General features: G+C 45.1%; 1 protein-coding gene across 2 annotated transcripts in view; it reads left to right on the top strand.

The window, feature by feature from the left end:
• The window catches only part of PCSK5 (proprotein convertase subtilisin/kexin type 5), a 452999-nt gene extending 430000 nt beyond the window's left edge, over positions 1–22999 (top strand). For both annotated transcript variants that reach the window (XM_058695668.1, XM_058695669.1), the window contains 4 exons: positions 3336–3553; positions 15661–15761; positions 18211–18397; positions 21313–22999. In XM_058695668.1, the coding sequence (XP_058551651.1) occupies positions 3336–3553; positions 15661–15761; positions 18211–18397; positions 21313–21716 (910 nt within the window). In that variant the 3' untranslated portion in view covers positions 21717–22999. The remainder of the gene's footprint in view (positions 1–3335; positions 3554–15660; positions 15762–18210; positions 18398–21312) is intronic.
• The last annotated feature ends 275 nt before the right edge of the window (positions 23000–23274 follow it).

Below are 23274 nucleotides of genomic sequence, written 5' to 3'. Positions count from 1 at the left end.
ATCGGAAAGGAAACACCATCTTCCTCAAATCGAGTCATTAAATACTCCTATACGCAAGAGGGTGTAATCTTGTGATCTCAACTGATTGTAGACCATGGAGTTAAGAAGACAGATGTTCCATTGTAAAGTTACCCACGGAGAGGAGACACACAGGTTGCCATAAATCTCTTTCATGGGGAACAAATGGGATATTAATGAGGTATAAGTGGAGATATTTAACGGAGATTGTCCCTTTTTGTAAAATCAGTGTCCCACATACATTACATCTGAGATTTGTTAAATCTCTTTGCCTTGGAAAGGCAGGTATATGATCTTCTGAACCCTTTACCAACACATATAGTTATGTTAGTGTTTAACCTCGGAGCAGGTTTTTCAAGGCTCCCATTATTGTTTGTATTTAGGCACAAAATCCTCTTCTGGGCATTGAAGATCTGGGCATCTCATAGCCACCTCCTGCAAAAGTCATCAAAGTAAGCAGTGGTATTTTTAATCGTATCTAGTAACCCCCCCCCCACCACCATCTTTCACTCTTTGATAATTTTTTAAATTTTTTAATGCTTATTTATTTTTGAGACAGAGACAGAGCATGAACAGGGGAGGGGAAGAGAGAGAGAGGGAGACACAGAATCTGAAACAGGCTCCAGGCTCTGAGCCGTCAGCACAGAGCCCGATGCGTGGCTCGAACCTACGAACTGTGAGATCATGACCTGAGCTGAAGTCGGATGCTTAACCGACTGAGCCACCCAGGCGCTCCTCTTTGATAATTTTTAAAACCTACTAGGTATTAAGAAGCTTTCTTCCCCACAGTTCTTATTGATGCTTTTCATCTTAAAAACCCATCGCGTTGGGGCGCCTGGGTGGCGCAGTCGGTTAAGCGTCCGACTTCAGCCAGGTCACGATCTCGCGGTCTGTGAGTTCGAGCCCCGCATCAGGCTCTGGGCTGATGGCTCGGAGCCTGGAGCCTGTTTCCGATTCTGTGTCTCCCTCTCTCTCTGCCCCTCCCCCGTTCATGCTCTGTCTCTCTCTGTCCCAAAAATAAAAAAAAAATAAAAAAAATAAAAACATTGGAAAAAAAAAAAAAACCCATCACGTTAGTAAAACACATTCATGCTGCTTTAGAGTTTATGAAGTATTTCTACTCAGAATATATTTTTATATGATGATTTAGTTCTCCACTAATCCTATGAGATTGATATTATTCTCTCCGTATTAAAAATGAGGAAACTGAGGCTCAAAGAGGTTACGTGACTTGCCCAAAGTCGCAAAGCTTCTAAAACACAGTGGAGCCAAGACTAGAAATCAGATCTTCTGACTTCAGCCTGTATATTCTCTGGGTGGGCAAGTGAGGATTTCTACCTTGCCCTGTGGCTCTCTCTTTTGAGCCTCCTGTGGGCTTTATCAACCCTTCACTTCATGACTGAAGTTTCCCCTTGTGTTCCTTTCATGACCCTGTCTCTCTCATACCCCAGTCCTACTGATTGATTCGGTGGTAAATGTTCCTCACCCACCCGTGGAAGGTAAAACAAGGCTTGACCGCTGAGGTACAGGTGCATTCACTCAGGTCAGTGACAGGTGGCTGAGTAAGGCAGACTCAGCCATGGCCTTAGTTTCCAACAAGTTAGTGGAACTGAAAGAAACTTTAAGGAACCTAATGTGGCAGATAGTTTCACGCCAGAGAAGCCAAGGGCAGACCTTCCAGTTTCTAGGATAGTTTCAGTGTGCCAACGTCCAGAGATGCCAAGGAGGGTCAGATGAGCTCTAGAAGTTCATCTTTGTCCACGATTTCTTTCCTCTCGTCTATCTTGCTTGAAATATTCTTATTTACTTTGCACTGCTTTGCTCTAGCGGTATTTACCAGGTAGGTTGAAATCACATTACCCCACTTCGCTGGCTGTTTGACATTGAGCCAAGTGGTCTAAATTCTCTGAGCCTCAGTTTTTACATACATAAAATAGGGACAATAATATCTAAACCGTAAGGTTTGCTTTGAGGTTTAACATACAGTTCATAATTATCACTAACACGCATTATTTAATGTGCCAGGCACTGTTGTAACTATTTTCTCAATAATAACTTATTTAATTTCAGCTGCTAACATTAAGCCCCATATGACGACCTGAGACAGAGACGTTGTGTGAATTGGCCAAAGTCGCACAGCTCATGCCTGGAACAGCTTGGCTTTGACCCCATGCGGTCTTGTTCCAAAAGGCAAGCTCCTGACTGTGACGCTCTAGTGTCTCAGTTCTAGGTTCAACAAAGGGAACTAATGTTTACGAAGTCCCTAGCGTACGATCGGATACGCAGTAAAAAGTTAACGAACAGGGATTATTGTTACGTCAGCCTCCAAAAATCTTTCCGACGAGGTTACACCTGTTATTGTGTAAACATTAGCATCACGCACATCATCTCCCAGGTCAAGATTATTTTTTTTTTAATTGAGGCGCCAGAAGAATCACTCAGAGATCCATTTAGAACATCCTCCATAACCAGATCCCATTCTACGAAACCTGAGACTTGAATGTTCAAGTGGAGAGGCATATAGGTATAAGGAAGGCAAAAGCAGTGAACAATTATCATAGCTCTGCAACATACGATAAGTCCTAGGTCCTTTCATATGTGTTACCTAATTTAGTACTCACAAATAGCAAGGAAGGGATTGCCGTGCCCAATTTAAAGATAAGAAAACAGAGAATCATTAGGGTCGTTAGTATCATTACAGGCGTACCTTGGGGATACTGCAGTTCACTCCCAGACCACTGCAGTAAGGTGACTATCGCAACAGAGCAAGTCAAATGAATGTTTCGGTTTCCAAGTGCATATAAAAGTTGGGTTCACATTATACCATAGTCCATGAAGGGTGCAAGAGCATGATGTCTAAAAGAGCGATGTACGCACCTAAACTGAAAAATATTTTAGTGCTAAAAAATGGTAGCCATCGTCTGAACTTTCAATGAGCCATTGTCACCGAGCACAGATCACCGTAACACGTATGATAATGAGAAGATTTGAAATATTGCGAGAATTACCAAATCGTGACAGAGGCACGGGGTGAGCAAATGGCATTGGAAAAAATGGTGCCAAGAGACTTGCTCAACGCAGGGTGGCCACAAACCTCGAGATGGTAAAAGGCACAATGCTTGCAAAGCGCGTAAAGCGAAGCGTGGTAAGAGGAGGGGTGCTCTGTGGTAATGTATCTACTGAGTACGGTTGGCGAGTCGAGCCTAAAGTCCCCCAACTCGGAAACAATCACCGTCTGGCTAACCTCGATTTTCCCACCACACCCAACCCAAGAGCAAAGCCTGGGATTCAGTCTTCGCTTCCGCACTTGGTTTCAGATATTACGCGGAAGAAGCCACCGGACGGTGTGAGAGGTGTAGCAAGACCTGCAAGGCGTGCCGCGGCCCGCGGCCCACCGACTGCCTGTCTTGCGATACGTTTTTCTTCCTGCTCCGCTCCAAGGGAGAGTGTCATCGCACCTGCCCAGAGCATTACTACGCGGATCAAAACACACGGACGTGTGAGAGATGCCACCCAACTTGCAACAAATGCAGAGGTGAGGGTGTACCTGTCACTTTGCATGTGTGGAGGGAAAAATGAGAAGGTCTCATTTGTGCTTGGCCCCTGTTTTGTTTTGTGTTGTCTTGTTAGTTTTATTTGGAGAGAAAGAGGGGGAGAGAGAGAAAGAGAGCATGCTGGGGAGGGGCAGAGAGAGAGAGAGAGAGAGAGAGAGAGAGAGAGATTCCCAAGCAGGCTCCACGCTGACAGCGCACAGCCCGACACGGGGCTCGATCCCATGATCCTGAGATGACATCAAGGGTCAGATGCTTAACCGACGGAGCCACCCAAGTGCCCCATTAGCCCTCTCTTTTTTCACCACCTTTGGAGGTTCCTCTCTCTTGCCAATCCAGCCAAAACTCTCCAGCATCAGCACCCTCCGTTCTCACTCAGCTTCTGCATCTGCCCTGCCCAGGCTGCCCTGCATTACATTTCTGCCTCTGCAGACCCTCCCAACCTTCCAGGCCCAGATACAGGCATCATCTCCCCCTGGAGGTGTTTCCCACCTGCGCTGTCCTCCTCCTCTACTTGTTGAACTTGGAATCTGGGTAGGGCATTTTATTTCTATTACTTCAACAACTACTTAAGATGTCTGCCTCCAGCTCTCCCAAATTCCATTGTTACTTTCCTGATACCTACTTCTCCGTCCAAGAGAACCCTAAAATCAACATGTCCCAGAGTAAACCCAACCTGGGCTTCCTCCGATAGTCGTGCTGTTAATAGACCCACTGTCCAACCACCTATCCAGGTTGGATACCTTAACGTTATCCTTCTCTTGCCTCTTGCCCAACCCACCTACCCTCCAACAAAGGTGAACTGCAAGGTCTGCTGATTTTCTCTCCTAAGCATTTTTTTTTTTTTAACTCAGATCTCTTTCTCCATTTTTACTATCCTCGTTCTCCATTTTCAGCACGTCTCAGCCAACTTTCTGAAGTACCGGCACGTGAGCTCGACTCCGGTCTTGCCACCCCTCTTCCCCAACTCATCCTGTATAGTAATGCCAAAGCAATAAAAAATCCACATCTGCTGGGCACTGAAAAACAATCAGGATGAATTATTCTCAACATTTAAGAAATGCCTCCAACAACGTGTTAGTTGTTAAAACTCATCAGATTAATATTGACAGTCGGGAAGGTACATTTCTGCTATCCTTTTCAAAAGTATTTTGGTTAATTAGTTTGGCCCCTTCTCTATATAAATTTTATACTCAGTCACATTTCATTCAAAAAAAAATCCCTTGGGTATTAATTGATATAGCACTGAATTTATTTGGGGAGAAAAATCCATCTTTATGATCCTGGGTCATCACATTGATGAACATGGTATATCTCTGCAATCTATGCATTTACTTTTTGTCTTTCAATAAACTTCCAATAAATGTGGGGGTTTTTTTGTTTTACTTCTTAAAAGGTAATTAAATTCTTTCCCCAGGCAGTCCTTTCAGCTTATGATCTCACCTCTCCTTCCAGGTAGTCTAGAACCCAGAACCACCTAGAACTACTCAGCAGCCAGCAAACATGTCACGCTCTTTCATGCTTCTGTGCCTTTTGTCCATGTGTTTCCTCTTCCTGGAAAACAACACTGTAGGAAACACTCAACTTACAAGGAAACTTACAAGACCCAGCTTGAACGTCATCTCCTCTGAGAGGGAGGCTTGTCTTAGTCCTCCCAGAAATGTTCTTCCTTCTTGATTCTGTACTATGTCCTTTATCATAGCCTTTTTTACATTACATTTTAATTAAACATGTCCATCTCTCCTACTAATTGTGAGACCATCAGGGCTCAGATTCTACCACCGTTATTTCATATACCCTATTCTACCCTAGACTGTACAGATAGTAAGTGCTCATTCAGTGTTTGCTGAACGAATGAATGAATGAATGAACAGAAAACAAATCCTAAAGTCTTTTTGCAAATTGGAGAATTTTCAATTATGACATCTTCAAATGTTGCTTCTCCACCCTTTCCTCTAATCTCTTTGTCTGGAATTCCTTAGTTAATGTCACTGAGGGTGTCCCGACCTCTAGGTCTCTTACCTGCTGTGTTATATTTTTATTTCTTTGACTCTCTATGCTTCGCACTAGGTTGACTCTTCAGGGCTTTAGTCCATGTCTCTAATTTGTTCTCTGTGTTTAATCTGAAGTCCAGCCCATCTATTATTGTAGTTCTTTTTTAATTTAAATGACTTGCTTTTAAAATTTTTTAATTATTTGTTCTTTACATCCATCGCTTTTGTTTCTTATCTCCAAAGTTTATTAGAGTAGAAGAAGAGAAAGGAAGAACAGTAGGAAAGCTCTCTTTACAGAAAGGAGACCTTCGAAAGTGAATGCCCTCCTTAGTATGTCTTTATGGATATTAGGTCTTCATTTATTTGTTAATATCCTCAATCTACTGAGTTTTAAAACCATGTCAAACTTCCCTATAAAACTGGTATTATCTGGGGGCACCTGGCTGGCTCAGTCAGTTGAGTGTCCAACTCTTGATTTCAGCCCAGGTCACGATCTCACAGTTCATGAGTTCTAGCCCCACCCTGGACTCTGCGCTGACAACCCAGAGTCTGTTTGGGATTCTCTCTCTCCCTTTTTCACCCCTCCCCTGTCCTTTCTCTCCAAATAAATAACTATTTTTTAAAAAGATTCTCTCTCTCTCTCTCTCTCTCTCTCTCTCTCTCTCTCTGCCCCTCTCTCCCACTGGCTCTCTCTCTAAGGCGGGGGGGGGGGGGGGGAGAAAAAGACTAAAAGAAAAAAATGGCTCTCCACTGATTTTAAAATAGAATCGTAACTAGCAACTTCACATATGAGGTCTTCATCCTGGGACTCACTGTCCACCACGCTCTAAATCCAGGCGTAATCAGTTACTGGAAACCAGAGGCAACCTCGCCTTTCCTCTTTCTAGAATACTTTCTCCAGCCTGCTTTACCCAGCTACCTCTTTCTAATGCATGACAGTCAGTATTTCCTCTACAAAGCCTTCCTGAATCTCTCTATTCTGTGTACTTTTCACCCTCTGCATTCATTCATCTATTTATTTATTCAACAAACAATTATCCTGCAGTATCCAGGCGGTGTCCATATAACTGTGAACAAGGCAGCCCAGAGGGCATATTTTATACTCTTATTATTTCTCTCTCTCTCTCTCTCTCTCTCTCGACTGAGGTCTCACTCACCTTTGTATCTCTAGCACTGAGCACAGTCACAGGGGCAGGTGGCCGGTGGCTCCAAGGGCACCTGCAACAAAGGTGACGGCTCCGGGCGGGGTGGCCATGCCAGCCGGGCTAAGGCAACGGCTACCGCAGTCCATGACACGTCTGGGACAGTGGAGCTCTGGCCTTTGTAGGCCTCTGTCTCAAGCCCATCATGAAGGTGACCATCAGCATGGCCCATCACTGCTGAGGTGGCCGGGGAGGACCATTTCCAGCTGGGAGGTGCTGGAAAGGCTTAAGGCCATGGTGCACAATCGCCGCTTCTCCACCCTGCAGATTCCCTAGGGCATCATGGACTTCATCCTCTCAGATGGCCAGGTGGGCAAGAATCTGGTCAAGTTTTTTTATTTGGTTTTTAAATTTTTTTTCACGTTTATTTTTGAGAGAAAGAGAGAGTGTTAGCGGGCAGAGAGAGAGGGAGACACAGAATTCAAAGCAGGCTCCAGGCTCTGAGCTGTCAGCAGAGGAGCCCCATGTGGGGCCGGAACCCACAAACCAGGAGATCATGACCTGAGCGGAAGCCAAATGCCCAACTGAGCCACCCAGGTGCCCCAAGAATCCGATCACGTTTTAAATGGCCTGCCTCCACCACAAGGTCCTTAAGCTTCCCTGAAGTCCTCAAGACGCATGCCACCAAGTTCAAGACCGATTTCCCTACACACTGGGACTGGGACTCTTTCTTCCATGACACAAAGGACGGGAATGAAATGCTGCCCAGGGAGCCGCCAGGCACCAGGTCCCCGGAGGGGCTGCCCTGAGGAGTCAGCCCAGCGAGGAGGTTCGTGGTCAAGGTGCTTTGAGACAAGTGTGGGGACATATGGAACGTGGGCATCCCCATGCTGGACCCCCAACGGGAGGAGACGACAGGCCGGAACTTACACACCTTCAGTTTTGGGGACCCTTGAACTTCCGGGCGAACGTCGCATACCGCGGGGACCCACCTGGCGCGGCATCCAAGTCCCGAGCGCCACGCGCCACTGCAGCTCACGGGGAAAGGCCAGGACCGCAAGGCCACCGCCTGCAACATAAGGCTTCTTCCGACTCCAAACACCTGGGCGATGCCTCGCGGAAGAAACAGCAGCTCAAGAGGCAGAAACTCCAGGAGCTATAAAACAGGAGAGAAGATCAAAGCGCCTAGAGAAAGAGGCAGAGAACAGGGCAAAGGAAAGACAAAGAATTAAGAATTGGAGAGAGGAGGAAAACGAGCGAAGCTTCCCAAGAGGGGGGTGGGGGGGGGGGGGAACCCAGAAGGACTGTGAACTCTTTGAGAACCAGAAAACGCTGGAGAAGCTACGAGAGAAAGGAAAGCAGGAAGCGTGGGGGGGGGGGGGGCGTGGTTGGTCTTGATCTTCCAATCGGCAGCCACCTGTGCCTGCTCTGGGCTGCCTGCAGTGCGCTTTTCTGAACCCTGGGGTCAGTGTCACCGCCCCCTGCCTTCCTCAGCTGTTTGCAACCATAACCAAAAAAAAAAAAAAAAAAAAAAAAGGAACTCTGAAAAGCAAGAGAAAAATCAAAAACTTGAAGAGAGTACTCAGTAATTTTTTTCATCGTTTTAGAGTGACGATCAGTGACGTAAGCATTAAATTACTCTCAGCTACAAAGTGCTTAGACTGGCGGATGATCTAAATTAATCTGGGAATGGCCACCTGCTATTCACACTAGGCCTAGAAGGTCTTTTCTTTTTTTTTTTTTAACGCTTATTTATTTTTTAGAGACAGAGAGAGACAGAGCATGAGCAGGGGAGGGGCAGAGAGGGAGAGGGAGACACAGAATCGGAAGCAGGCTCCAGGCTCCCAGCTGCCAGCACAGAGCCCAACGTGGGGCTCAAACTCACCGACAGCCAGATAAGTCGGACGCTTAACCAACTGAGCCACCCTGGGGCCCCTAGAATTTCTTTTACATAACTCCCAACATGGGGTGTCAGCACTATCCCATTGAGACATAATGCAAGCCATGCATACATTTTTTAAATCTTCGGTGGTCACATTTTAGAGAAGAAAAATAAACCGGTGAAATTAACTTTAATAATATACTTCTTTAATTAATATATCCACAATGTAATCATTTGAACATGTGATCAACATAAAAATTGAGAATTTTTTTTTTTTTTTTTTTAATGTTTTTTATTTATTTTTGGGACAGACAGAGACAGAGCACGAACGGGGGAGGGGCAGGGAGAGAGGGAGACACAGCATCGGAAGCAGGCTCCGGGCTCCGAGCCATCATCAGCCCGGAGCCTGACGCGGGGCTCGAACTCACGGACCGCGAGATCGTGACCTGGCCGAAGTCGGACGCCCAACCGACGGCGCCACCCAGGCGCCCCGAAAATTGAGAATTTTTTAACACTCAGTCTTTGAAATCCAATGTTGATTTTACATTTACAGCACAACTCAAGTTGTACTAACCACATTTCAGGTGCTCAGTGCCACAGTGGCCAGTGGCTGTGCACTGGACAGCACATTTCTAATTTAGAATGATGGCTCGGAGTGCCTGGGTGGCTCGGTCGGTGGAGCATCTGACTCTTGGTTTTGTCTCAGGTCATGATCCCAGGGTCACGGGATCGAGCCCCGTGTCAGGCTCTGTGCTGAGTGTGGAGCCTGCTTGAGATTCTCTCTCTCCCTCTGCCCCTCTCCCCTGCTCCCCCTCTCTCTCCGAAATAAAAAATTAAAACAACAACGACAACAATGGTTTCAGATGGTATTTTGGCAGAAGCCCATCTTCTTCAGGTGGAATCTTAAGCTGAATCCCATTATGTAAAATGACCAAGCAGAGCCGCTCGGATTGGAAGCGCAGAGCCCCGCCTAGAATGCCCTCATTTGCTCCTCCTTCCCGCCCCCAGGGGGTCCCTTGGGGCAACTCCGTGAGAACTACCATACCGTGGTTCCCACCCTTTACCTATCTGCAATTGACTCCAGTCTTAGAAAGAATTGGCCTTCCGGAACAACCTTGCATCAAGTAACCATCCATTTGTGTTCTCTTATTTTCATTCCAGAGGCACACAGAGTTGCTGCTCAAAACTTCTAATCAGAATAAGATAAATGGGAGAATACATTGAATCGGGGGCGGGGTAGGAGGGTGGTGGAGGGTTGGCATTGTCATTGGCCGTAGGCCACATCGTAGTAAATACAGTGTCGGCTTTCTGTTAGGTTTTTTACCCCTCTTTGACGCCACAATTACTAGCTGTGTGGGGCCTTTATTCCAACTGGGATTGCCAGATACTCTAGATTTTGAACTCTATATCTCGATGCGCTAAATCTGATGCCCTACGAGCAGCGCAGTGGGCTGCAGCACGGGGTTTTTATTCAAGCCCAGGCGGCCATCGTTAGGGTAAGTTAATGTCTCAGCCTCAGCCGATCAAAACAGAATACCAGCTTTTCAAGATTTTTTTTCTTTTGTAGGGATTGTAGAAATTATTAGTGATGTTGTAAGCACAGCTGGGAAAACTACAAATTTCTCTAATTGAGTTTGAGATAGCCCGGGTAGATGAAGGGTGATGGTTCCGAGGATTCCCGGTCTCAAACGTACGTCAACACATCCAGACAATGAAAGACTATTCAGTGCTGAGATGAGCTATCAGGCCATGAGAAGACACGGAGGGAGGACAAATGCGTATTCCTAAGTGAAGGAAGCCAATCTGAAAAGGCCACACTGTGATGCCAACCGTATGACCATTTGGAAAAGGGAAAACTATGGCGAAGCCCGTAACAGGTCAATGGCCGCCAGGGGTGGGGTGCAGGGAGAGAGGAACAGGCAGACCACAGAGGATTTTAGGGCAGCGAAAATATTTCCGTATGATATTATAATGACAGGGAGGTATTATTATACTTTGGTCCAAATGCTTCGGATGTACAACACCAAGAGAGGACCCCAAGGTAAACTAGAGACTTCGGGCGATAATGATACGTCTGTATAGGTTTATCTTTGGTAAAAAAAAAAAAAAAAATAATAACCATTTTTTTTTTTTCACTTTTGTTTTTATTTATTTTGAGAAAGAGAGAGAGAGCGCCAACAGGGCAGGGGCAGAGAGAGAGATGGGGGGGAGAGGGGATTCCCTAAGCAGGCCTCCGCTCTGTCAGTGCAGAGCCTGATCATGGATCTCACGACCCATGAGACCATGAGCCGAAATCAAGAGCCTGACGCTCAATTGATCGAGCCACCCAGTCGCCCCCCAAATTTTCCATCCTGGTAAGTGACGAGTAACGGGGGACGCCAGGCCTGTGCGGCAGCAGAGTCCACGGACGGTGTCTGTACCTCCCTCTCTATTTTGTTGCAAGCCTAAAACTCCTCTAAAAAAAAAAAAAACAGTCTTAATCGGCCCATCCGCCGCCGTGAGAATGTATTCAAAGGATGACTGGTCACAGCTGGGTAAATCTCACAGCCGGTCGGTTCGGGCCGCCTCCTCCTGTGTTTGACTTGAACTCCAAATGCACCTGGCTGAAGCCTCCCGCATGTGGTGCTCATTTAGACCAGCAGCCTTCGTCCCCCTGCCACACACATCCTCTGCTGCTTAGTGCATCTTCGTGCTGTCTTCTGGTTTTGCAGCATGGAGATTCCAAAACGGGGGAACAGGTTTTCTCCTGGGTTGCAAACTGGGTGGTAAAAAGGATGAACTCCAAGGTGCCTTCCTAAAACATTAGCTGCCATACTAATAGATGAGGGTGCACAAGAATTCCGGGGAAAATTTAGCAACCTAAATAAGCAGTTTGCCAGCTAGACGGCATTTCATTCACATTTGACTGCCCGGTAGTAGGAGAGTACGAAAAAAAAAAAATATTTCAGAGCACTGGGCAGGGTGGGGGTAGGAGATGGGTGGCACATTAACGCCTGATATTACCTTTGCATGAGGTGGGTCCCTCCAGAATTAGCTCATTCCTTACCTTTATACATTTAACTTTGTATTTATCCTCCTCACAAAATCGTTCGGAACACAAATCCAGGCTGGTAGCCAAAGCCTCCTAACTCTTTCCAGCTTCCTCTTCCTGTATGGAATGACACCATGGACAACCCCAGGGGTTGCTCTGCATTGCTGAATTCGTTCATCCTGCGGGATCAGTCCAAGGGAAAACCAATAGTGACTTGTGAATTCTAAGGAAAAACTGAAACAATCTTTACAGGTCCCACAGTTCCTGCAGATCCTTAGAAGCAATGATAAAAGTAGGTTGTTAAGCTTGGAAGCAATAGAAAACTTCCTGGAAATTAACAAACTGCCTTGGCAAAAGACTCTGTGTACCCAGGGCGCACAGATTTTGCAATAAATCAATGTAGGAGACTTAACTCCAGGATATCACCTTCAGCCAAATTGCTGCTGGTGTTCTGGAAAATGTAAACAACCTTAAGGCACAACTGTTGTGACCTCATCTTTTTACTGCCTTTTTCTCTTTTGATTCTTCCTACCCTCGATTTCTCTTCATTAAAAACAAAACAAAATTAAAAAAAAAAAAGTATTTTGTATTCTAAAAATTGAAGTAAGACATCTCAGCTGTGTTTTAGAAAAATGTAGGTTGGGAAGAGGAAGGAAGGAGAGAAGGAGAAGATTTATTCTCTCATGAGAGACCACAGTTCTGTTCCAGAACACGTGGGAAATTCTGTATGAAGCTATGGGTAAGTAAAAATAGGCTGGCTTTCTCAGATTTCAAACTTTACCACAAATCTATGGTAATCAAAACAGTATGGTACTGGCACAAAAATAGACACAGAGATCACTGGAACAAGATACAGGCCCCAGAAATAAACGCACATTTACATGGTTAATTAATCTATAACAAAGGAGGCAAGAATCTACAATGGGGAAAAGACAGTCTCTTCAATCAATGGTGCTGGGAAAACCAGACAGCCACATGCCAAAGAATGAAACTGGACCACTTTCTTACACCATACACAAAAATAAATTCAAAATGAAATAAATAAATAAATAAATAAATAAACAAACAAACTCAAGATGGATTAAAGACTTAAATGTAAGACCTGAAACCACTGGGGTGCCTGGGTGGCTCAGTCAGTTAAGTGTCCGACTTTGGCTCAGGTCCTGAACTCACAGTTTGTGTGTTCGAGCCCCGCATCGGGCTTTGTGCTGACAGCTCAGAGCCTGGAGCATGCTTCAGATTCTGTGTCTCCCACTCTCTGCCCCATTCACTCTCTCTCTCTCTCTCTCTCTCTCTCTCTCAAAAATAAATAAACATAAAAAATCTTAAAAAAAAATAAAAGACCTGAAACCATAAAACTCTTCAAAGAAAACCTAGGCAGTAAACTCTTAAACATCATAAAATTTATTAGTAAAATTTACTAACAATATTTTTCTGAATCTGTCTTCCCAGGCAAGGGGAACACAGGCAAGAGTAAATAAGTGAAACTACATTGCACTAAAAAGCAAAGGAAACTATCAACAAAACAAAAAGACAACCTACTGAATGGAAGAACATATTTGCAAATGATATATCTGATAAGGGGTTAAAACACCAAATATGTAAAGAACTCCTACAACTTAACAACAACAAAAAATCTGATGACAAAATGGGCAGAGGACTTGAATACATTTTTCTAAAGAAGACATACAGAGGGCCTACAGTCACATGAAAAGATATTCAACATTATTATGCATCAGGGAAATACAGATCAAAACCACAATGAGCTATCTACCCTTAGACGGGTCAGAACGACTGGTGTCAAAGAGACAAGAAAGGACAGATGTTGGTGAGGCTGTGGGAGAAAATGGAGCCCTTGTGCACCATTGGTAGAAACACAAACTGGGGCGTCCACTATGGAAAACAGCAGGGCGATTCATCAAAAAATTAAAAACAGAAATACCCTATGATCCGGTAATTCCACTTCTGGGTATTTATTCAAAGAAAAGGAAAACACTAAAGTGAAAAGATACATGCATTCTATGTTTATCGCAGCATCATTTACAGTAGCCAAAATATGAAAGCAGCCCATGTCCATCGAGAGATGAATGGATAAAGAGGCGATGTGTCTATACAATGGAATGTGACTCCTCCGTAAAAACGAATGAAACCTTGCCATTCACGGCAACACGGACGGACCTTGAGGGTACTATGCTGAGTGAAATAAGTCAGACAGGGGAAGACAACCACCATATGATTTCACTGTACGTGGCACCTAAAGCAAAACAAACACACAAACCAGTTGCCTTACAAATACAGAGAACAAACAGGTGGCCGCCAGAGGTCAGGGAGGTGGGAGGATGGGCGAAATCGGGAATTAGGAGGTACAAACGTCCAGTTGTAAAATAAGGAAGTCACAGGGATGAAAAGTGCAGCATAAGGAATAGAGTCAATAATATTGTGATCACCGTGCACGATGACAGATGGTAACAATACTTAATGTGCTGAGCACTCCGTAACGTACATATTTGTTGAATCACTGTTGTGCCCCCAAAACTAATATTTTATGTCAACTCTACTTCAATTTAAAACTTAAAATTATTAAATGGCTTTGAATTTATATCACCACAGGCAGCCCCCAACCTGAGAAGCAATTGGGTAATAACGGTTGGTTCTCTAATCTGTTGTTCAGAGCTCGGAATTCTTTTTTTCCGTAGAAACGTCATAGATGACTGAGCTCACAGATCAGACACGAAGAGCTGACTTTCCACGGTGTCTGCGAAGCGTGGGACTTGTGGGTCTGCCTCAAATTCAACTAACCACTCTTCACCGTGTTCTTCTGATGGGAAGACATATCAAGTTCCGACTCACAATTACAGGCATAGATAGTCCAGCCCCCCCCCCCCCACCTCCCTGATCTTGTTTTGAAATTCTCGGCAAAAACACCAGGACCTTCCTAATGGAATGAACGAGAATTCGGGTCTCTTGTCTCCAAACCCTTTCCAGAAATTATCCCTCAAGATATGCATAAAAGGTGATGCTTGGGTCAGTCATTCTTGACGTCTCTGAATTAGGAGAACGGAGTATTACCCGCCACCCCCCCCCCAAAAAAAAACCCTGTAGATTCAGACCTCCTCTACTTGATGGGTCATAAGGTGTTAAGACAGATAGTATGACTGAAAGAACACTGAACTGTGGGTCAACAAACCTGAATTCGAATCTTGACTTGACCATTACCTATGTGACCTCGAACGAATGTCTCGACATTCCCTGGGCCTTAGTTTTCTTTTACTTAAAAAATATTAAATAAATAGCACACCCAATTTTTGAAAAGACAGTTTTTAGCTTTCAAGAGAATTTCAATGGACTCTAGCACCACCAACTAATTAAGAGCTGGACAAAATGATATTCTTTTAGCCCTGGCCTTTTAAAAAAAAAATTTTTTTTTTTAATGTTTATTTATTTTCGAGAGGCGGAGAGGAGCAGAGAGAGAGGGAGACAGAATCCGAAGCATGCTCCAGGCTCTGAGCCGTCAGCACAGAGCCCCATGTGGGTCTCGAACCCACGAACCGTGAGCTCATGACCTGAGCCACCAGCCACCCCAGCCCTGGCATTTAAATTCGAAGACTGGTGGTTTTTAGTTAGAAACTGCCTCATAACGATTTCCTCACCAACTGAGTATTGGGACCTCCAAGTCCTCTGGTATCATTCTCCTCCTCTATCCTAGTTAAATAAGCAGAAGGACAAATAAAAGCTTTATAGCCTTTCTACACGATTTCTTATTCTCTGAAAATCCTTCCTTTTGTGGCCATAAAACAGCTATCACTTCCAAATCCCCAACGTCCAAATGCGAGTTTTGACACTGACTGGACTAATTGGGTAATTTCTAGGTTTTTCCTTGGTGACTTGCACACTCTTTTCTCCCCCATCTCTTCAATCAACTCCCCCTTCTACTTCAATTCGCTTGACATATTCCTTGCTCCGAAGCGTGTTGAATCCAACACAGAGGTAGATATCGAAGATCAGCCTCATAACTTAGAATCTTTTTTTTTTTTTCTTTCAGGAAAAGGTCCGTTGAACTGTTTATCTTGTGTGTGGAGTTACCACCTAGCGGGAGGAATCTGCACCTCAGACTGTCTGGTGGGAGAATACAGAGTGAAAGAGGTACTGGGAGCTGGGCATGATGTGTCCTGGCCATTTCTTTCTTCTTTTTTTTTTTTAACGTTTATTGATTTTGAGAGAGAGAGACAGACCGACCAAGTGCGAGTAGGGAAGGGGCAGAGAGACAGGGAGACAAAGAATCCGAAGCAGGCTCCAGGCTCCGAGCTGTCAGCACACGGCCCGACGCGGGGCTCGAACTCACGAACCACGAGATCATGACCTGAGCTGACGTCGGCCGCTTAACTGACTGAGCCCCATTGCCCTAGCCATTTCCGCAGAGGCATGGGAGCCAGTTTCCGCGTGTATTCTGGGCAAAGTCAAAAAGTCCTAAAATTCCTACACTCGCTCTACTTTTTAAATCTTCTACCAATCCATCATGGAATAATGGTGCTACCTACCTGCAGCCTTAATTTCAATCAAAGACACTGAGATGACCTGAGATAAATAAGGGGGAAGTTAGGTAATGAGGACCTCAGATTTCACTCTACGTTCATTGCTTGTGACCTTGGAAGTTTCAGGTCCCCTTATTTCAGAAATAAGTATCTTCTCTCCTACCCCTCTGCTGTCTAACCTGAAATGCCTGAATAATGTCAGAACTACAGAACTGCTGCTTTTCATTTCCTCCACCCCGCCACAGTGTAGTGAGAGAGAGAGATTTCAGGGCACCCAGGTGGCTCAGTCAGTTCAGTGTCCGACTTCGGCCCAGGTCATGATCTCACCATTCCCGAGTTCAAGCCTTGAGTCAGGTTCTGGGCTGACAGCTCAGAGCCTGGAGCCTGCTTTGGATTCTGTGTCTCCCTGTCTCTCTGTTTCTTCCTCTCTCTATCTCAAAAATAAATAATTTTTTAAAAAGAGAGAGATTTCATTTCCTTGCTTAGAAATCATGGATATTCTGAGTTCACTAACTTCTTATGTTTCCAAACATTACAAATTAAGTAAATCTCGGGGCACCTGGCTGTCTCAGTCAGAGTCCCACTCTGGGTTTCAGCTCAAGTCATGATCTCATGGTTTGGGAGATCGAGCCCCGAGTCGGGCTCTGTGCTGATGGTGTGGAGCCTGCTTGGGATTCTCTCTCTCTCTGCACCTCCCTGCTTGTGTGTGTGCTCTCTCTCTCTCAAAATAAATGAATAAACTTAAAAACAAATGAAATTAGGTAAATCTCCCCCATGGTGAAATTAACATGACTCGACATATTCACATATGAGCTCTCTTTTAATCCTTAAACTTTGAAGAAACTGGGGCTCCAAGAGGCTGAATAATTTTCTAAAGATCACATAAATAGTAAGTAACAAAGCTGGGACTGAAGCCAGGACTGCGGACAGCTAATCTGTGATTTGATAAGATAGTAACGGCTGCGAAAGCGCCTTATCAGCACCGGAAATGGCCAAAGTGCTCAACAAAGGCAATTTCCATTCCTTCTTTCCCACAGCACACAAGGAAAATAGAAAGATATCTTCCCTCATCTACATTTTCAGCACCAGCAAAGAAGCAACCTGTCAGGAGGGAAGCCACTTTCTCCTTATCTCTTGGTTCTTCTCATGGAGATTGAACTATGTCAGCTAAAGAGTCACAAATAATATTCGGGGGCAGGGCCAAAAGAATCTAGTAACCATGGAGGCCAAGTAGCTGAATGTGTATGAGCGAAGGGTGTTGGGTCAAAGAAAACCCCAGCGCAAGCTTGATGAAAAGTGGAATTTGACGTGTCACCTGTCTTGGTGACATCAGAGCAAGCACTGGGGTCGTGTCAACTAGGAGAGCCCAAAAAGGGAGCCACTGCCCCTCAGCTGTCTGTGATGTTGCCACGTGGTTGTGATGACCTTGTTGACCGTCTAGTGCCTCTTTTTTTGAGAGAGAGGGAGCATGTGTGTGCATGCGTGTGTTCGAGCAGAAAAGGGAGAGAGCGAGAAAGAGAGGCGGGGCTCAATCTCACCACAGTGAGATCATGACCTTGAGATCGCAACCTGCGCCAAAATGAAGAGGGGGACGTTCAACCGGCTGAGCCACCCAGGTGCCCCTGACAGTCTAGTTCTTTAAGAGAAGTTAGGAACTGACTTACAAGTGGAATATCTTCATTTTGAACGTGGGCAAGGAACGGAAAAAAAATTTTTTAACTGTGAAGGTCAATTTGGATGAGCCAGACAAAACGTGTCCTTGACCAGGTACAGCACATGAGCCACCAGTGTGCAACTTGAGCTGTTCTAGAAGCCTGTTCTCCCACTGTTGTGGCCAGCAGATCTCAGACGGAAAGACCCAGCAGCGATTTCCCCCACGTGCAGTCGGTTCTGCCTTCCACCCTGAACAGCTAAAATGGACCCAGAGCAAAGCTATCTGGCTCCTGTCCCCCACGTGCCTCCCTCCGTCAATGGAGGCAAGATAGAACTCTCACCTGGAAACTCCAGTAGCTTGTCAACGCCTCCACACTCAGAAAGAATCTCCCAATTGTTCTTAACAGGGGGAGAAGTTTAACTGTGAAAAATGCCACGAAAGCTGCGTGGAATGCAAGGGACCCGGCACCAAGAACTGCACTGTGTGCCCCGCCGACCTGGTGCTGCTTCTGGACGACAGTCGTTGTCTACACTGCTGCAATACTTCCGACCCCTCCAATGCCCAGGAGTGCTGTGACTGCCGGGACACCACAGGTGAGGGGAGAGGAAGAGCAGCCTGCAGAGGAAGGGCCTGTCCACCAGAAGCAGATGGGAGCAGAGGGGAGAGGAGGATGGAAAGTTCCGGAGAATCAACAGAGCTCCCTTTTATTGAGTGCCTGCTGTGTGCTTAGTGTACCTAGAACTTTCTGTCCATCAACTCATATAGACAGGTTTTTTTTTTTTTTTTTTTAAGTAATCTCTACACCCAACGTGGAGCTCAAACTCACAACCCTGAGATCAAGAGTCACATGCTCCACCCACTGAACCAGCCAGGCGCCCCTCTGCGTAGATGTTATCAATCCCCTTTTGCAGATGAGGAAGGAGACCAAGGCTCAAAGGGTTTGATCAGCATGCTCAAGTCCATAGCAATGTTAAGGGTTCATCTGGAATTAGAATACAGATCCCTTGGACTGCAAAGCCTGCGTTCTTTAAAAAAAAAATTTTTTTGAGTTTATTTATTTATTTGGGGAAAGAGAGCACATGCAGGAGAGGGGCCGAGAGAGGGGGAGAGAATCCCAAGCAGGCTCCAGGCTCCAAGCTGTCAGAGAAGAGACCAATGCAGGGTTCATTCTCACGAACCATGAGATCGTGACCTGAGCCAAAATCAAGAACCAGACGTTCAACGGACTGAGTCACCCAGGTGACCCTGCAAAGCCTGCCTTCTTTCCACTGCTATGCTGCCTCTGAGATGAGAGTTCAAGTCAGTCTAGAATCTCACCTCTTCTTTTTTTTTTTTCCTTTCTTTCTTTCTTTCTTTTTTTTTTTCTAGAACCTTATCTTTATAAATTTTTTTTCTTCTTCTTTCTTATTCTTCCCTCCCAGGGAAAAGGAAAGGAATCAACTCTCAAAGAAGCTAATGGCAATATTATTTTTAATCATTCTATGGAAGTTAGCCAACATCTAGGGCTCCCCTTAGAGACTTAAGGCATTTTAGACATGAACTTTCATCAAAGGCTAAAAAGAAACAAAACCCCTTTTACCAATTCCCAGGCCCCCAACTGGCTTCTACCCCCAACCCCATCCATGTGGGTACTTGGTCTTCACTGACCACAAACTTAGATCCCAAATGGAGTAATCCCTAAATAAACACACACACACACACACACACACACACAAATATATATGATATATATTCTTAAAATACATTCCCTAGTCCAGAAGCAGATCATTTCCTTGGGGTTCAGATGTATCACCGTCTGACAAAGAGACATCATATTTCTGTGAGCCTGTCCATGTGTAAGTGAAGTAAATCCCAGACCCATAACTGCTACTAGCTATTTCCTTTGTATTGTTCATTAGCCTTTGCAATTCAATTCTAAACATCTTTCCAAAAACTAACCATTCCCTTCTTTTAGCTTTCCTACCCCCACAAACGGCTGATTTCCCCATCTCCTCAGCCATATCCATCTTCAGGGTCTGATTGCCTAATATCCAGGCTCTGTCAGCTAAGAATAGTAACCCTCATTATATCGATGGCTTTAAATGAAACCAGAAGTGTGTACATGTTGGGTGCAGAGTTTCTCCAAGCCTGTTCCAACTGAGAACTACTTAGTCAGCTTTCCTGGGCCTCCTGGGACACCTGAAGATCCACATGGGACAAACCTGAACAGTCTATATACTCTTGATTATCTGCTTATTTCTTCCTGAGACTCTCTGCTCCTTCCACGACACCAGATCACAGAGGCTGACCCTAACTCTGCAGACCTGAGCCTAGAGAACAGCGAGAAGACACGATTGCATATGGCACCCTAGTAATTGAAACGATCTTGAAACATCTTTTATTGATTCTCCTGCTTTGGGCAGTATTTACCTCCAAACACCACACATAGACAGTTTACCCATCCCTCTGGTGCTTTAATATTTCCTCCAGAGAGAAATTCTGTGCTGATATTGTTAATGACGAAAACAACTGTGATAGTGCTATTGTTTCAGAAGAGGACACTCTGCTTGATGGGCAAAACTCCCATGAGGATGAAAATTTGAATAAAATCGGAAATTTGTTTATCACTAGCACAAAGAGAGGGGAGATACATAGCGGCGGTGAATCCGACCTAATTGGCTAGTATGTAATAAGCAAAAATCGTTGCCCCCAAAATAACTAGGGGCAGAATTGCATCCATTAAGCTAGTGTATATAATGTATCTAGAATCTCATAAAAGAACCCTGGGGGCAGACCCACGTGGTTCAAACACCATTTATGGAAAACTCACAGTGTTATGTCAACTCGTACATCCAACAGGGCCTGCTAGTTTTGTCCCTGGTTCTCACACTCCCTTTCACGTTCCCATTTGGCAGGTTAAGGAATAGGGAAAGGGGCGCCTGGCTGGCTCAGTCAGTAGAGAAAGTGACTCTTCATCTCAGGATTGTGAGTTCAAGCCCCACACTGGGCATATTAAAAAAAAATAAATAAGTCAATGGTTTTATAAGTAATCTTTTCTACCTTTGAACGTTGGACCAGGTTGAAGGGTAGCTGGGGAGAGGAATCAGTCTTAAGGAAAGTCAGAGTTGAAACAAAAAATGGAGCATTTAGCAGTAACTGAAGCATGGCCCAAGATGAAATCTTTTTCGTAAGAGAGAACTAGAAAACTCGATTGTTAAGGTTGAATACTTAGTGACTGACACATGAGGTATGAGGATGAGGGGACTCTTTTGTTCTCACACTGACCTTCATCCTCGAAGGGTTTGTTGGTATCATCAGACGCAGACTCGGACCCTCAGGGGGGACACAGTGCAATTCTGTAGAGCGGTATGCCCTCTAGGAAAATCAGAGACAGCGATCCTGCCATTTTAGATTTCAAACACAGAGCAAAGCTTTTTACCTCAGAAACTAATTTTCCTTATTCCATTTCTCCTCTCCCCTCCTTCCCCTCTCTCCTCTCTCCTCTTCCTTTGAGGTCTTCTTCCCACAGACGAGTGTATCCTTCAAGCAAGTGAAATTGGGCCTGCAGGCGAGCGGACCAAGACAGCCCTGTTCATCACCTCCTCCATTATGCTGGTGCTTCTGCTCGGGGCGGCAGTGATTGTCTGGAAGAAATCACGGGGCCGAGCCCAGCCAGTAGCAAAAGCCGGCTATGAGAAGCTGACCGACCCTGGCAAGTCATATGTTTCCTATAAGAGCAGCCATCTTGAAAGCACCAGCTTTGAAGAAGATCAGGTCATTGAGTACAGGGACCAGGACTATGATGAGGAGGAGGATGATGACATCGTCTACATGGGCCAAGATGGCACCATCTACCGGAAATTTAAGTATGGGCTGCTGGATGATGATGAGGATGAGCTGGAATACGACGATGAAAGTTACTCCTACCAGTAGACAGAGCCCTCCCCCGCCTTCGCCCTGCCCCATCCTGTCCCAGGCATTACAGTTTTGGGGTTTTAGTCCCACACACCAGGCTGATGTGTGGGTGTTTGTCTGTGTCCTCTTAACCCTGAGTCCAGCTAGAGCTGGTAACAAATGCTGAAATGATTGGTTCTTCTTTGGGGTGACTACATTCAATCGACCGTAACTGGGGAACAGGGATAAAATTCAGAGGGATTTTCCTCAAAATAATATGTCAAAATACAGAAGTGAAAAAAAAAAAAGTGAGATTTGTACAAACTGTTTGATGTGATTGAAAAAAAAAAAGCGGTGGGCCTATAGGAATTCTGTTTCTCAGCGATATTGCGGGGATATTTGCTGCCTTCTGGAATTCTGATATTTCTGTAAATGATTTTGGGGGGACAGGGAGAGGAAAGAGATTCTTGTTTGTCTTAGGGGATTTTTCTCCCCTGTGAGCTATCTGTAGGCAGAGGTTGGCTCTGTAAGGGCCAGCTAAAGAGGGCTCACCACCTCATGCCATTTATCACCCCGTTCCTCCCCAAAGAAAGAGTTGGAATGGATTCTAACATGGAAAAATCCGAACGTCCTGCTCACCAGCATAACAACCCAGTTACCCACCAGCCTTCCAAAGCTCTCTACCTCTGGGATCTGTTTTTAGACGTCCTAGGCTTCCCTTGGTCCACTCTCCTGTCAAGTACACACTTGGATTTGTGCATGAGGCACAGTTTTCTACAAATAGCAATCCAGAGGGAAGGGCTCTTACTGCGTGAAATTACATAGGCCGGGTTTTGCAGATTTCCTTGTCAAAGCAGAAATTACAGGCAATGCTAGGAGGGGATCGCAAGAAAATGACGTTTTCAGATGATAATGCTACTCAGAAAAAAATTTATTGCACACCTACTATGCGCTAGGTACCGAGCTAAATAATGCCTTTCAGAAAAAAATCACCCCACTTAATACCATGACTTCATGAGGTTGGTACCATTATCGCTCTGTTTTTATAGGGAACCTCAGACTTCCTGAGAGGTTAGGTAACTAGCCCAAGGTCACAGAAAGCTAAGCAAGATTCCTGGAAAAAGAATGACCCTAAAAGGCATATTCTTAATACCTATGCTAGACTGACATAAAATAAAAAGGAACCTAAATATAGTAAAAGCATGTATATTATTTTATGATACGGCAACTCTGTTACCTTTACTGAATCCATGCATTTTTCTTGTCTTTTAACGTAACGAATCACGGATACGGGAAATCTCTGTAAAGAAGTCTTCATTGTACTGAAGGCCTCAGTGTTGCTTTAGGGGAACATGCTCTTAATTTTTTTTTTTTTTCAACGTTTTTAATTTATTTTTGGGACAGAGAGAGACAGAGCATGAACGGGGGAGGGGCAGAGAGAGAGGGAGACACAGAATCGGAAACAGGCTCCAGGCTCCGAGCCGTCAGCCCAGAGCCTGACGCGGGGCTCGAACTCACGGACCGCGAGATCGTGACCTGGCTGAAGTCGGACGCTTAACCGACTGCGCCACCCAGGCGCCCCAGGGGAATGTGCTCT

Source organism: Neofelis nebulosa, chromosome 12 (genome assembly GCF_028018385.1).
Source record: "Neofelis nebulosa isolate mNeoNeb1 chromosome 12, mNeoNeb1.pri, whole genome shotgun sequence".
NCBI lineage: Eukaryota > Metazoa > Chordata > Mammalia > Carnivora > Felidae > Neofelis > Neofelis nebulosa.
This window is presented reverse-complemented; position numbering and strand designations above follow the sequence as displayed.